The 15,712-nt window shown below is 46.2% G+C and overlaps 1 protein-coding gene across 4 annotated transcripts in view; it reads left to right on the top strand.

Annotated features, from left to right (window-relative positions):
• HDX (highly divergent homeobox) overlaps positions 1-11,618 on the top strand; it is a 39,600-nt gene extending 27,982 nt beyond the window's left edge. For 3 of the 4 annotated variants that reach the window (XM_068157659.1, XM_068157657.1, XM_068157655.1), the window contains 5 exons: positions 1,244-1,451; positions 4,597-4,676; positions 6,454-6,537; positions 10,253-10,375; positions 10,975-11,618. In XM_068157659.1, the coding sequence (XP_068013760.1) occupies positions 1,244-1,451; positions 4,597-4,676; positions 6,454-6,537; positions 10,253-10,375; positions 10,975-11,100 (621 nt within the window). In that variant the 3' untranslated portion in view covers positions 11,101-11,618. The remainder of the gene's footprint in view (positions 1-1,243; positions 1,452-4,596; positions 4,677-6,453; positions 6,538-10,252; positions 10,376-10,974) is intronic. The other variant, XM_068157656.1, reaches the window with a different exon arrangement.
• The last annotated feature ends 4,094 nt before the right edge of the window (positions 11,619-15,712 follow it).

The raw sequence follows: 15,712 nt of genomic DNA, 5'->3' as shown, positions 1-15,712 counted from the left end.
TGCCTTTCATAAGTGCCTCAGGTGGTGATTTTGAGGATTTCTTAATAAAGAAGAAGCAGATTTGCTTTTACATTTGATTGTTGCTAGCCCTATTTGTTCCATCATAATATTAGGAGAAGTTTCAAGGAGTGGCAATACACTGCCCTGGAAAAGGGAGGCACAGGTCTGGGAGGGGATGACTTGTATGCTGGTTGTTTTCCCTTTTCTCCCCACACACCCTATCTAATGCACAAAAATACCTAGGTAGCTCTCTGTGTGCCTGTTTTGGAGCCTTCAAAGAGGAAAACCAGCAGGCTGGGAAAGCAAATACCACCCAACAAAAATGATTTGCTAAAAATAGTGTCAAGCATGACATCTTTTAGCTAGTTAAAGAGATTCAGCTTTAAAAAACATCTTTTTTTCCAAGGCTAGCACAGCATGAAGCTATCTTTAGTAGCTGAGACTGCTGCTAATGCTTCCTAAGTTTTCTGTTTGATAATCAAGGTATTACAAGCAAAATATATTTTGCTAAGCTCCCTCATGCTATGTATCAAAAAACCAACCATATCCTGGCCTGCATCAAAAGGTGCCTGGCCAGCAGGTTGGGGGAGGTGATCCTCCCCCTCTGCTCTGCCGTTTTGAGACCCCTGTCTGAAGTATTGTGTCCAGCTCTGGAGCCCCCAGCACAAGAAGAACAAACATGGAACTGTTAGAGCAGGTCCAGAGTAGGCCACGTAGATGATGTAGGAGCTGGAAGTTGCAGACTGAGAACATGGCTCAGAGATCTTCTGTTAAATTTGCTGAATAATTTAGGTGGGGAGAGACCTTACAAGGTCACCTAGTCCTCTTTGAGGGCAGGATTGGCTTCAGGGTTAGGTTTCTCAGGAGATTGTCCTTCAAAACGTTGAGCACCTCCAAGGTTGGAAGTGCCAAGACTCACCTGGACAAACTGTTCCAGTGCCTCACTGCAAAGCATTAATTTTTCCTTAGTTCCAGTCAGAGCTTCCCTTGCTGTGACTTGTGGCAGTTATTTCTTTTCCCTTTGCTGTGCACTTCCCTTTTCCCTTGTGCTGGAGGACTGAACCTGGACACAGCATTCCAGGAAGCAGCCTCACGAGGGTCAACTGCAGGTGAATCATCACCTGCTTTGGATTGCTGGTTACACCCTTGTGCTTCTAGTTTAGTTGTGCTGCTCTCACTTGGCTGTGGGCCTGTTGCTTTTGTTACAGTTTCTGATGTGGTTCATGTTTATTTCTCTTACAAGACCTGGATTGGGAATCGCAGACGGAAATATCGTTTAATGGGGATTGAGGTCCCACCCCCTAGAGGAGGTCCTGCTGATTTCTCTGATCAGTCTGAATTTGTTTCTAAATCAGCACTTAATCCAGGAGAGGAAACTGCTACTGAAGTGGGGGATGATAATGATAGGAATGATGAAGTGTCAATCTGCTTATCTGAAGGAAGCTCACAAGGTATTTGAAATGCAGCTACTACTGTCTGTGTATTTCTAATCCTGTGCAGTGTGCATGCTTCGGGCTCTCTCTTGTACACAATCAAAAACGTCTGAAAGAGTGTCTAACAGTCACAAGTTAGCTCCCTCAGCTGTACTGAAGGTATGGTTTGGTCTCTTGCTTCTGCCTCTATATGCATTTTGTTGGGTTTGTTATCAATAAAAAGCTTCCAGACAACTTCTATCAAAGCCATCTGCTCCTGACAGGTTCTTCTGAAGCTAAATGACAGGTTCACAATTGCTGGTGCAGCTGTGAGATGGGTAGACAGTGCAAATGGCTAAGTCTCACTTCCTTAGGAAGCCAAATGCTGTTTTCTGGCCAGTTCTGCCACAGCCAGCTTGGCTATCCATTCCTGTTCAGCTGGATCACAGCAATGCTCACCTAAACAAGCACTAACGTGTGCACACTGCTCCCTTGGAGCTGGCCAGGGCTCTGTACTTAAGGCTTTCCTGATACTAAACTGATACTGAAGAGGTAAGCTCAGAAGATAATTAGCTCAGACTTGATCCTGAACTGGGAGCTCCACAGTATGCCAGAGCACAGCAGAATGTCTGCCATTCAGCTGGCTGCAGTGCCTGTGTGCTCTCTGACAAACAAATACAAACCAACAGGACAGATCAAAGCTGGTAGCAAGGGACCTCTCAGAAAGCCTTAGAAGTGCACAAAGGAGGTGCCTCTGTGTTCTCAGTCCATTGCATGGTGGTGAGTGATAAGTGTCTCAAACTTAATTCCCTGCTTCTCCACCTCCCAGGGTTGCCACCTGACCACACTGAATTGATCTCTGCCTTCCCTCTCATCCATTAGCACCGTGGGCTGGGGCAGATGAGCTGCCACTCAGCACATCCACTGCCTCCACCAGCTCAACTAATTGCTCCCAGTGCTTCTGATTAGATGAGATCAATAAAGCCTTTGCTCCCTAAACTGAAAGAAAGGCTGATCTAGTCCATGCTATTGCAGCTTAATATGCCAGGCTTGATCTTGTCATTCGGTCTGAACAATTTAAAGGAAAGTGCTAGAAAAATGGAGAACTGGGAATGATTTTGTGATAGCTTTGTCATGTTTTACTGTAAAGAAATGGGCCAAGTGATTGAAAGCCAAGCCAGGTGCAGGATCTGAGAGTCCTTGGTTTGCCTGAGGTGTGGAAGGAACTGATTTAGTCAGACCTGCTTGAAAGAAAATGGTGACATGGGAAGAGTCTGAATTCTCTGTGAAGTGAGGAATAATACATTTATTGAAGGAGGCTGTGAGCCTGACTACATTATTACAGTCAAAGCTTAAGGAAGTGCAACAAAACTATAGGATACCCACAGCAGGCAGGAATCCCTCTTGCATTCCACTCTGCTGCCACCAGAACACTTTCTGTTCATTTCTCCAGTTCAAAGGAGTAGAGCTCACTGCTGCAGCTCAGCTTATTTTGAACTTCCTGGAAACTATGTCCAGCAGTAATGATGTGTACTATTCAGTCACAGATGTTTGGTAACTTTTGGTCCTAATTTGTAAACAACAAAAAAACCCACCCAAACCCACCACCCCCACAAACCAAAACACTTTCAAAGGCAGGAAAAAAGCTATTTTCAGTCACATAATTAGGATCAAAGTGTTGGGGCCATTTGCTTGCAAAATGTAGGGTAAATGTTTTTAAAGGGCTGTATTCTGGTGCAAAATCGAAGCATTAAAGTTCTCTTAACACCTTCCCTTTTTTAAACGTGTGTTAATTGAAGCCATGCTTTGTGTAAAGGAGCACAGCTCTGTGGAGGCCATTATAGCTGTGCCACTTGTTATTAGCTGAGGAGGAGTACTGAGAGTTGAAAGTGCTGTAGACACCGGCCTCAGTCAGCTGTTGAGTCCAAGTGGTGACTGCCAAGGTTGCTGAGTGACCATCTCAGAATCCCTGAGGTGCATCTTCAGTGACTTTCATTCTTCCAGGTGTCACCATGGGGTTGTTTATTGCTCCCTGCTTTACAGTTGTCTCATTTGGACCCATTTGCTCTTGCTGCTGGCAGAAGTTGTGATAAGTGGTAGATGAAATTTATTTGAAACAGCCTCAGATAAAATTGTCTCCACTTAGAGACACTTAACTAAGAGAAAAGTTACTGAAACCAATGCATTGTCTCTGCTGGGTCTGGCCTAAATGCTGTCCTGTCTTTGCAAGTGTTGGTACTCTCCAGTTAAATCCTGTTGCCACTGTTTGTGGGAGTGATCCACCCCTGCATCGTTACCCACCCCCTTTCAGTGTCCCACATGAACCATGCTGCCCTTCCCTTGCCCTCTTTAGATGGGATAGCTGGGCTCTTGGACCCTTTTAGTGCAAGCTCTGCCCTCTGCAGAGCTCTAACTTTCCTTGCCCTTGGGGGGAGTGTATTTCCAGTGAATAGCCTAGCTGTTAGTGACAGCCTGGAAGTTTTTATCATAACTCTCTTGCCTCTGTGTTTTAGCAAGCATTTCTCAACAGTGGAGAATGAAAGGAAACCTGAGAAACCCACTTAATCATAGACTTACCTGTCTTGGCTTTTCTCTCATTTGCCTTAGTTTGGGCTAAAAAAGTCATCTGTTGCTTGTGTTGGAAAGTAAGGCTAAGATTTGCTCAGTTTTCAAGTGTGTGCTTTGCTGATGCATGCCAAGTCCACTAGGAATAAACACTTGCCAAACAAGAATGAAATGCTCTGCTTGACTGTCAGGTTTTTGGTTCAAAACTAACCAGTCTGCAAGGAGGAGGTGGGATTCTGCTGTGTACCCTGTGATGTCAGGGCATGCAGGATTTTCATCTAGGCATTTCTTTTAATGAAGACCCCAAAAGCTATGCTCATCTCTGATGTGAAACTGTTCATCACTTTTGAATACCCCAAGCTGAACCTAAAAGGAGGGAGGGGTTTGTGCATCGCAGGAGAGTTGTTTCAGGTAGCAGCTGGCATAAGATTGGCCTGAAAGCCTTGTGATGGGATGGCTTTTTTAGTAAGCCATAGAGTCTTTTTTAATGTCTAGATATTAATAATGTGACTTTGCTTTTGGCTCTCCCAGATATGACATATTTAGTGCTAAAGTCTATAAATGTTCCTTTGGCATAAAATGTGTGAATGAAATCTGAAAAACCAATTTATTTCTGCAGAAGAGACAAGTGAAGCTCTTCAAAATGAAGAAATTGGTCACAAAGATGATGACCAGAATCCAGTATCTGCTGATAATGTGGTATGTACAGCTCTCCTTTCCCACTAACGTGACCTCCTTAGCTGCAAATGGCGAGGCTGTTGTCAGACCTTAGTGTTCTTCACTAAGCAAAAACTCTGGTCAGTGCTGAGAGGCCTTGCTGATTGCTTGAGCACTGAAAGGAGCTGCACTGAACGTTGTAAAAGCTGTTCAGTAGAACCTGATGAAACAGCTCTTTCTGCATGACAGCCACCATCTTCTCCTGGAGTGCAGAGCACAATGCTCAGGTAGTGCTCTCGAAGTACCTACTGAACTAAACCAGAATAACCCCCCCAGAATGATCAGCAGAAGTGGGTTTCTGTAGCTCTAAGCAAGTCAGGTGTCTGTGGAGCTCAGACTGGAGTGGATGTGTACTGCTCATTCCCATACCCTTGACAGGGCATTGTTCAGGTGTCCCTTGTGTTCTCACTTGCATTCACATAGAGTCAAACACAGCTGTCTTGAGGTTTTAACTGACTTCAGTGAGACAAGGAGGAAAGACAGAGGGAGGAGTTATGGCAAATAATGCAAGATCCCCCCCTTGCTTAGCCTGCCTCTGATTGGCAGAGAGGAGAGACCCCAGTGTGGTCGGGCTCTGTGCAGAATGAACAGGTGATGGTTAATTTCCCAGCTGCACTTCTAGTGCAGTCAGAGAGTAAATGACAGGAAGTCAGGAAGTGACAAGATCATTTGTGTGGCATTAATCACACAGAACCCAAACTGGGCAAGTGAACAGGAGACTCCCTTCCCTCTCTGTATTTATAGAGTAGAGAACATTTTCTTTCTTTGCTTAACATATGCTCATCTTTTGTGTAAACTGAAACCCCACAGCTGTATTTTCTGTGGTGAGCTGAATAGACACAGCTGCCTCTTCCACTTCTGTTTACCTCATTGGCCTGCTGTGACCTGAGATACAACCACTCTGAGTTTCAGTCTGATGCCTTTACCATGGAGATGCAGACTGTAAAATGACAAAGGTAAAAGGTTTGCAAAGATGGTGTCAGAGAAGCTTGGTTCTCTGATCTACCTGAAGCCCAGTATTCTATAATTTGATGCAATAAGAAGGTGTGGGGAAACAGGAGTAGGTTTGTCAAGCTCTGCTCTGAAAAGTAGCAGCATTTGAAAGCTACATGTGGTTTGGATTGGACACACACACACGTTGGACACCACTGAAAAGAGCCTGGCACCTTCATCGTGACACCCACCCCTCAGGTGTTTGTAGCCATGCTAGGATCCCCTCAGCTGCCCCTTCATATGGAACACATCCTCTTAGGGCTTTGGATTTGCACTATGGCCACAGAAGGCCAAAGAAGACCTCTGCATTTGTTTAGGCAAGAAATAGGTCAGTGGGGACTTGCCTGTCACTTGCTATAATGTCTGCTTTGCTCTGGAGGAATAAACTTTCATAACCTTCTTGGCCCTGCAGGAGGTCTCCAACAAAAGGCTGACAGAATAAAGAGCAGGCTGGTGCAGGCTGTAATGAGGTATAATGTGCAGCTTAATGCCACAAACATGGGGACAGGGAGCTCCTCCTCTGTAAACAGCCTGAGTCACCATGGCAGCAGCTCTCAGTGCCTGCAGTTTCAGTTTGGATCCTTCCTTGGATCTTCTGGCTGAGGCACATGATTGCCATCTAATGGGGGCTACACAAGTTAGAATTTCTCACGAGCAAACAGTAAGTCCTGTTACCTTCCTGCAGTTTCCTGCCAGTTTGAGATGAGGCTTGCTGTGTAATCTCTGCCTTCAAATGTTTGAAATCAGCTGTTTCCTTCTCTTTCAGAAGATAGAAATCATAGATGATGAAGAAAGCGACATGATCAGTAACTCTGAAGTGGACCAAATGAGTTCTCTTTTGGACTATAAGGTGAGAAATCAGGCTAGAGAGTGGTAAACAGGATAGGCCACAGGATGTTCAGATGGGCATGTCTGCAAGGGCCTGCATGAGGTTCAACAAGTCAAAGTGCATCTGGGTCAGGCCAATCCCAGTCACAAATCCAGGCTGGGTGCAGAGTGGGTTGAGAGCAGCTCTGAAGAAAGAGGCTTGGGGGTGTTGGTGCTGAGAAGCTCCCCAGGAGCCAGAAGTGCCCTTATGCAGCCCAGCAGGCAGCTGTGTGCTGGGATGCTGTCAGAGGAGTGTGGCCATCAGGGCAAGAGAGGGGATTGTGCCCCTTGACTCTGCTCTGCTGGGACCTCATCTCCAATACTGCATCCGGTGCTGGTCTCCCCAGCATAAGAGTGAGTCTAGGAGAGGGCCACAAAGATGATCCAAGGGCTCCAGGATAAGCTATGAGGGTAGACTGAGGGAGCTGGGGTTGTTCAGCCTAGAGAAGACTCTAGGGGGAGCTTAGAGCTGCCTTCCAGTACCGGAAGGGATCCTACAGGAAGGCTGCAGAGGGACTTTCCATGAGGGTGTCTAGAGACAGGACGGGGGGAATGGTTTGAAGCTGAGGAAGAAGCTCTTCAGTGCGAGGGTGGTGAGTCTGGAATAGTCTGCCCAGGGAGGTTGTGGATGCTTGTAGGTGTTGGAAGGCCAGGTTGGATGAGGCCTTGAGCAGCTCAGTTTAGTTGAGAGGCGTCCCTGATCTCTGAGGTCCCTTTCATCCTGAGCCAGTCTATAAATTCAGCAAAGACAAGGGGGGGGAGCCTGCAGCTCCTCTGCTGTTTCTCACAGTACTGCCCATCATACCCTAAGCCATGGCTCCTCATCCCATTTGCAGACAGATTACCTGTATTTCAACCCAGAGGGAGGCAGGAAAAATCCCATTTCCACAGAGCAATCACATTACCTTAGCTGTAGCCATCTGCAGCTCCCACCACGTGTCCCAGACAAAGCAATTTATTGAGTCTCTGAAGCAAAACTTCCTTTCTGTGCCAGGCTTGTTCTTTGCAGTGCTGTGCCACACTTGTACATGCAGCCTGCTGCTGCCAGCTGTGGAAAGGTACAGAACAGCTGGAATCTTCTAATAAAATGGGTAGATCTGAGGAGTCATTCTCCCCATGTAGTGCAGCACATGCCTGGAAGCAGTAGTTGTGGGAGGGAGGAGAAGCAGTTGGATCCCTGGAAGCTGCTGTCTTCTGCCAAATGGTGAAGGTTATGCATGTCTTACTGCTCTCCTAGGAGCAGAGTTCAGGGATGAATATTGAGCATGGCTTTACCTATGAGGCTGATTTTTTAATCCCTCAGAAGATAGGCAGGTTCTGCTAATGGTAATTACCAAAATCATGAGGAGATCAGCTCTCCAGAACAAAACCCCTCCTTCAAGCAGTGTTTTCCTGGTAAGGGCAGTAGAGAATGAATATGGAGAGGGAATGACCTTTTCTTAATGCCACCTGTCACCACAGTGAAAGGCTTGTTGTGACAGCAGACCCCACAGAACCTTGTTTTGTTGGTCTGTTGTTTGACATCAGTGATCAGCCTTTGTGCCTGTGTGCTTTCTGGCTCCCTGCTCTGGCTGGGCAAAATCCATTACTGAACAGGAAACTTCTGAGCTTCCATGTAAGAAATGCATCCAGCTCAGTTGCTTATGAAAGCCTCCAAATCACAGCCCAGATATTTCTCTCTTCCTCTCAGAGCTGTTACAACCTGAAGCAGTATGAGGAGCAAAGTTTTGACTGAAGAAATGTGAATTGTATGGAGGAAAAGACCCCAAACCAGCAAGCGTTTGGGAAGGCTTCTTGCTAACCTCCCAGTCTCACCTTTGCAGAGCAGCTGAAGTTGAACTGGGGGCTGACTAGAAAATGTGAGCACAGCTGGGTGTCAGAGCACAGCTGGGTGTCAGAGCACAGCTCTATGTCAGCATAGTTCTGTGGGTGGGTTTTTTTTTTTCCCTTTTTTTTAGAAACCCCACAACTTTTAAAAGAAAATTTCAGCTTAAAAATCCCCTCTTTAAACTGGCTTGTGAAAGTATTTGCTGCCACCCTGACCACTGTATGCAGAGCTCTCAAGCTAATGAATGGCTACATAAGCAAGGGTGGCTTTATTTATAGCTTCATAGAATGGTTTAGGTTGGAAGGGACCTCAAAGCTCATCCAGTTCCAACCCCCTGCCATGGGCAGGGACACCTCCCACTAGCACATGTAGCTCAGGGTCTCATCCAACCTGACCTTGAACACCTTCAGGGTGGGGGCATCCACAGCCCCCCTGGGCAACCTGTTCCAGTGTCTCCCCACCCTCACTATCAAGAATTTCTCCCTAATCTCCAGTCTAAATCTGTCCTCCTCAAGCTTCAATCCATCCTTTCTTATTCTATCACTACAAGCCTTTGCCAAAAGTCCTTCCCCAGCTCTCCTGTAGATCTCTTTAGGTACTGGAAGGTTGCTGTAAGGTCTCCCTGGAGTCTTCTCCTGGCTGAACAGTCCCAACTCTCTCATCCTGTCTCCATAGGGGAGGTGCTGCAGCCCTCTGATCATCTTCATGGCTGGACCACACAGCTTTGTGTCATTCCCAAACTGGCTGAGGCTCCCTCCCACTGTCCATGTCACCAAGAAAGATGTTAAACAGCATTGCTCCCAGTGCCAACTCCTGAGGGGCACCACTTGTTGCTTGTCTCCATTTGGACATTTAGCTGTTGATCACAGCTCTGGGTGCAGCCACCCAGCCAATTCCTTACCCCTGTTCTAGCCTCTGATACCTCTCAGTCAATGCAGCACTCGTGAGCCTGAACCTTCCCTTTCTGTGTGTGTTGTTCCTTGCTAACAAAGGCAGGGTCCATATTTGGTGCTCCTTTGCAGGCACCTTTGCAGGAATGCTGTGACTTTGACCTTGAGGAGGGAACCTGTTTGTTTAGGTTATGTAATCTTTGCAAAAGTAAATAACCAGAGAAAATGAATTCCAGCTCTACACTGATCAACAGATTTAGCCTTTGCATCTTGCATACCAATCAGCTGCTACATCTGAAGGAGAAGAAATCTCTGGTATAAACTGAAGTACCAATCAAAGATGGCTTTTAATTAAGTTTGTTGGTTTTGTATGAAGTGATTTGCAAGTCCAATAACAGATTCCTGCAGAGGTTGGAAATCCACCTTTCCAGCTCCAGCAGGCACAGTGTGGGCATTTCCCCCTTTGGTAAATACATTCCTGTTCACTGTAACTTGAGAGATCCTGGGGAGGTTGGTGAGCTGACACTTAGGATACCTGACACACCCAGGGTGCTCTGTTGTAATTTGTGGTAGCTCCCAGGAATTTCCAAGCTTTTTTGCCTGTCTTTGTGTCCAGCCTCCTGCTGTAATGGTCAGATAATCACAGAATGGTGGGGACTGGAAGGGGCCTTGGGAGGTGATCTAGTCCAACCCTCCTGCTAAAGCAGGGTCACCCACAGCAGCCTGCCCAGGATCACAGTGTCCAGGTGGGTTGGGAACCTCTTACAGAGAAGGAGACTCCACAACCTCTCTGGGCAGCCTGCTCCAGGGCTCCAGCAGCCTCACAGGGAAGTTTTGCCTTATGCTTAGGTGGAAGATAATGGAACTTAGTTGCTGTCTCTCCTCACAATCACTCTGCCTTTTCAAAACCTCTTCTGGAGACAGACCTGGGCTTTGTTTTAATTTGTTTTAAAATGAAATTTTGTCCTTTTTGTCCACAGAATGAAGAAGTCAGATTCATTGAGAACGAGCTGGAGAACCACAAACAGAAGTATTTTGAGCTGCAGACGTTTACTCGGAGTTTAATACTTGCTATTAAATCAGATGATAAAGAACAGCAGCAGGTAGGTCTGGAAGGAGGTTTCAGTAGCAGCAGGGGTTTGTCATGGTGTCTTCTGTCACTGCCTTGGGTTTATTCCATAGTGCCCAGAGGCTCAAATTATTACTAGGGCAGCATTGAGCTTGAAACAAAAGAAAGGTTCTGCAGTCTGCACAAGCAGTGAGCTGGGGAAGGAAGAGTGACTTCTGCAAAGGAACAGGCACAGCAGTCTCCAGCACAGCAGTGCACACTGAGGGACTGGCATCTGTCTGGGCAAGATCGAGGGAAAAACTGCAAGCTGCTTCAGATGCACTGCACTGCATTTAATCCCTGGCACTTCTTCTGATGCTTGGGTGGATCATGCCATCTGTGGGTAACAGTTTGTGCCTTATTTAGGAAGAGATTGTGTTACTTCCCTGTTCTTCTTCCTTTTGCCTTTAAGACACATCCTCTTGGACGCTGTTTTTCCTTTCAATATCCATCAGTACCAACTTTGGGTTTTAATCCATCCAATACCAGCACTGACTGAAAAGCTCAGGAGAGTTGTTGCCCTGTGTTTCAAAGATGCAAATCAGACAGCAGACACACACCTAACACTTATTGTTATATTCTTTTTACTCTCAGGCACTGCTCTCAGACTTACCTCCTGATTTAGAAGAAATGGATTTCAATCATGCATCCCCAGAGCCTGATGATACCTCATTCAGCTTGTCGTCTTTATCAGAGAAAAATGCCTCAGACAGTTTGTGATTGATCTTTTCTAACTGACAAGAAGCAGCCCCACCTTGTGGGTAGGTTTCAAGAGAAGAGCATTTTGCTTTCCAGTGTTCCTCAGTCCAAAACAGAAAGCCCAAGGTGAAGTAGACTCTCCTGAAGGATGACTGTAGTGTGTCATGGCTACAGTGTGCACTGTCAAGCGATTCTGAATGTTGGGTTTTTTGGTAAATGCAAGAACTGTGTGAGGGAAGGTTTCACTTTCAGCAGTTTGGCCTTGGTTAGGGTAACTTCTGCCTCTCCAGAAGAATTCTTGCTCTGTAGCAAAGTCTTTTTGAGCAGGGATATAAGAGTGGAAAACAAATGACCTGTCATAGAGATGCTCAACTCTTCAGAGTTGCTTGCTCACCAGTCCTCTTTATTACTTTTTTTCCCCCGTTTTTACTCAGGTAGGTGGACTAAAACTTGGGGCTCCAGATAGGAAATAATGAGCTTTTTAAGAGTTGTGCTTTGAACCCTTGGGAGAATCTGAAATTAAACTCTGATGGTTTTCATTTGTATGACTTCAGATTGTTGAATCTTCCATTTTCTGACCAAAAGAGCTGAAACAGCTTTGAAAGGCTACCTGAAAAATTGGAGTTCTCATCAATAAATTGTTAATGTGATGAAGCAGTCCTCAGTCTGGTAACAAATGAGATGGATCTGGGAAACCTGATAGCTGCAGAACACAACCTGCTGATGCTCTCACCATAGCAATGGGATTAGGTCTCTGTGCTCCTAGTCAGAGTTTTCTCAGCGTAGTTACAGGTTTTATTTGTCAAAATCTGGATGCTGAAGGTCTGTTCTTTAAGTAATTCAAGTGTTTGGAATTGAGTTTTGCAGATCTAAGTGTGGCCTGGTTTTGAAGTAGCCCTGTCTGACAAATGTTTTGGCAACTGCCAGGTGCCATTTCTAAACTGGGAGCTGACTGCAGGTAGTGGCTGAAATTAATTTCATCTTTCCTGGCTGTCTTGACATTGAATCCCTTTCCTCAGCTGGTTAAATGGATGTGCAAACACATCCAGAGCTGCATGCCCACATTGTTGATGCTCTGGAACTTCCAATCTGAATATTCCTCAGCAAGTGTTTTTGAAACAGATCCCTTCACAGCTTGGTAAAAAGTCTGATCTTTGGGGTTTATGCCAAACAATCATTTTCTTTGGTGAATCTTTAGTCATTCAGTACACTAAGTAATCCCCTTACTTCAGGTGTAGCTCTGAAGATGCAGTGTTGGGGAAATGACACCTCTGGGACACCTTTAATACTGGGATTCATTCACAGTTTCAGTTTGTTCTGTCTGCTTTATTCTCCCTAGCAATTCCTTATTAGGGTTTTCTCAGTCTGATCTGTTCCTCTTCATCATTTCTCCAGCCCTTTTCTTTCAGCAGCAGTAGTGAGCTCTGTTATATCTGGGGGTTTGCTGTGTCTGTGTCATCCTTGGGCATGAGGAGCTCTTAGCAGTGCTGTGCCATGCCAGCTGCATACAGGATGGCAGCAGTTCTAAAAGCTGGTTTAAAAACCAAAACAGTTCCACAGTTCTCACTACTACCCAATCCAGTTAGCTCCCAAAAGACCTCTTACCAGCTCTTCTCCTGAGTAACCCCACAAAAGCAAGCTGCTGTACTTGAGTGGAGTGGAATCCCAAGAGAGAGAGAAGGCACCCAGTGTAACCGGGAGGTAAGTGGTGTGTTGCTTATCCTTCCACTGCCTGAACCTAAATGTCCCATCCTGGCTGGCAGACACATCCTTCATCCCTCCTGGAAAGAGGAGTGGTGTTTTCCATGCCTGTTGAAATGACCACCCAGTTAAAATTAACGTAGGTTTGTGTGCAGAGCTTACAGTGCTACCCTTCAAATGGAAGACAGAGCCTAGCTGTAATTCTGCTCACTGAAAAAGTCCTTGATAAAGGGGTTTCTATACTGGGTTAACAATGCTTTCTATTACTGTTCCCTCTAGATAGGAAATCTGTGCCACTGACAATGAAACCTCTTGTTTTCTGGGAGCTTTGCTGAACTGATTAAAAAAAACACCAGCAGTGTGATTTGCCCCTCCTTGGACCTTGTTTTCCTGCTTGTTCCACTTAAATTCCCAAGGCAAAAGGCAGGATACTTAGGCTGGGAGTTCTTGATTTCATGGTGAGTTGTCATCCACCTTTAGACAAGAAAAACTTCCACTGATGAGTCCTGCTTTTGCTGTGTTCTGCTTCTATTTCATACACCAGACAAAGCAAAGGAATTGTGAACAAACTACCAGATTGCAGCAGTTCCCTAAGTCCCTTTTCTGAAGGAAGCTGGAATCCCCTTCAGGATGTGCAGCTCAAACTCTTGCTGCAGTCAACCCCCACATCATCCCTGTGGGCATGTCGTGCTTTGCTCCTTTTCTCTTGCAGGGTGACAAGACAAAGCACAACAAAGCAGTGATGTTTCCATACCCTGAAACACTTGACAAATGCTACAGGATATTGAGGAAGAAAGAGAATAAATCCTATTGCTCTGGAGGATAACAGCATGTGGCTGCTGCACTGGTGTTTGCAGTAGCAGTCTGTGTTTCCTGCCATATGTAAAACAGATTTTAATGCTGTGTGACCCTTACTGACATTAAATGGTTGCAGCAACAGTAGTTCTGCAGTGCAGGAGCTGAAGAGCAGCTTGTAAGGTCCTGTAAGCTAACACCCAACCATCCGTGAGAGTTTTGAAGGTACCTGTCCAAGTATTGCTCCTCAGAGTAGCAGTGCACAAGTGCTTTGTGACTCAGGGTGTTTTGGGTTTGCTTGAGTCCCCAACAGGATGTGCTGATCCACTTGGCAGATCACATCCCCATCCATGAAGCCTGTTCAGCTGGACCTTAGAACAGTAGGAGAGAGAGGGACTTTTCATAAGGGGAATGGTTTGAAGCTGAGGGAGAGCAGGGTTAGACTGGATCTTAGGAAGAGGTTCTTCAGTACCAGGGTGGTGAGACTCTGGAACAGGCTGCCTGGTGACACCATGGCTGCCTCCTCCCTGGGGGTGTTGAAGGCCAGGTTGGATGAGGCCTTGAGCAGCTGGGTCTAGTTGAGAGGTGTCCCTGCCCATGGCTGAGAGACTGGAGTAGATGAGCTCTGAGGTATTTTCCAACCTGAGCCATTCTGTGACTATGATTATGATGTTTCTTTCCAGCTTCATCTTAGTGGTTGTGCCGACAGACCTCTTGCTGCCAGGCATCACACTCTGGCACAGGTGCCAGGACACTCATTTCCAGATCAAAGTCTGAATGTTCTTTAGACAATGGAGAATGGTGGGGATGGCTCTCTGGGCCCATGGCATGTTAGGCTTTGGGGGGTGGTCCTTTCTTCTGTTCATAGGATGGGAACAGTTCCTCTTTTGCATTGACTTCCCATGGCAGATGAAGCTAATACTGAGTTGTGTTCTGGTGACTGCTCCAGTGCCTCAGCTCCATGGCTCTAACAAACCACTGCAGCGGAAGTGCCACTTAGTGATGGGTTTATCCTCTTTCTGCAAGGGCTTTCATTTGCTTTGTCTGTGAAGGGTGACTTCCTGATGTTTATCCTAACACCTCTTTCTGAAGAAACTGCAGTGGGAAAAGGTAGAACAGAGGCTTCAGAGAGAGACAGGCCACCCCTTAGGGAGCTGTGACAGTCTTTGATACCAGTGAGCCAGCTGCTTGCTGAAGCTTTCCCTCCTTTCATTTCACTGCAGGTGATGCTTCTGTCAAGTCCAGAGGTCTCACAGGAGTGAGTCAAGAGTAAATATTTCAATAAGTGAATTTTTGGCAGGTTTAGATGTACCCAAATGGCTGCACCATACAGGTGTCAAGCTTTGGCCTTGAAGTAGCACTGCACTTTAATCTTTCCAAGGGTTTCTTTCTCTAAGGCAATAAAGAGCCTGCAAGTGAGGAGCAGCCGATGGGCTCTGCAGTCCTCTGGGTGACAGAAGGGATGCACCATGGTGCTCAGCCTTTTTCTTCTGAAACTGGGAAGCAGCTTATAGAGTCCATTCACCAAACAGGGTGAGCTGCACCTACTGTGGTGGTTCTGCAGGTGAAGTGACAGGCCAAGTGGAGAGGATCTTGTGGAGATGGCTATTGCTGCTTAGGTCCAGCAGTCCCAGCCAGGGGCTCTTCACTACCCTCTTGGTAGCATTACAAGGAGCTGATGCACAGCACTCACTTTTCCCTTGGTACTCTAGTCCTAGCTGACTGTTGGTCTCAGGGTGCTGGGAGCATAAGGACAGACAATAATATGCATCAATGGAATAGCACAGAATGCCTGAAACATGAGGAGTTCATCACTTGTAAAGTTACAACCAAAAGCTTCATTTACTACCTCCAGGCCTGCTGCTTCAGCCAACTACAAGGCTGCTTCACGTGTTAGGGCTGGCAGCTGCCCAACCTTCAACTTGATTCCAAGATTCTGCCTTTGCTGCCCCAAATCATCATAAGGCTCAGTAAATTGCTCACTTGTGAGATGCCTGATCAAAGTTAGGGGATGGATGGATAGTGAGAAAACTCCAGGTAGTTAATAGACACAACAGAAGCTGGTTTGTGGTGGGGTTTTTCTGTACCAATATTTCAGCACACTGACCCAATGGGAAATCCTAAAACTCATAGCAAA

Source organism: Melanerpes formicivorus, unplaced genomic scaffold (assembly GCF_026170545.1).
Source record: "Melanerpes formicivorus ecotype bairdi unplaced genomic scaffold, bMelFor1.0.p_v2 SCAF_37, whole genome shotgun sequence".
NCBI classification, from domain to species: Eukaryota; Metazoa; Chordata; class Aves; order Piciformes; family Picidae; genus Melanerpes; species Melanerpes formicivorus.
The sequence above is the reverse complement of the archived record's forward strand: the minus strand, read 5'-3'. Positions and strand labels throughout refer to the sequence as shown.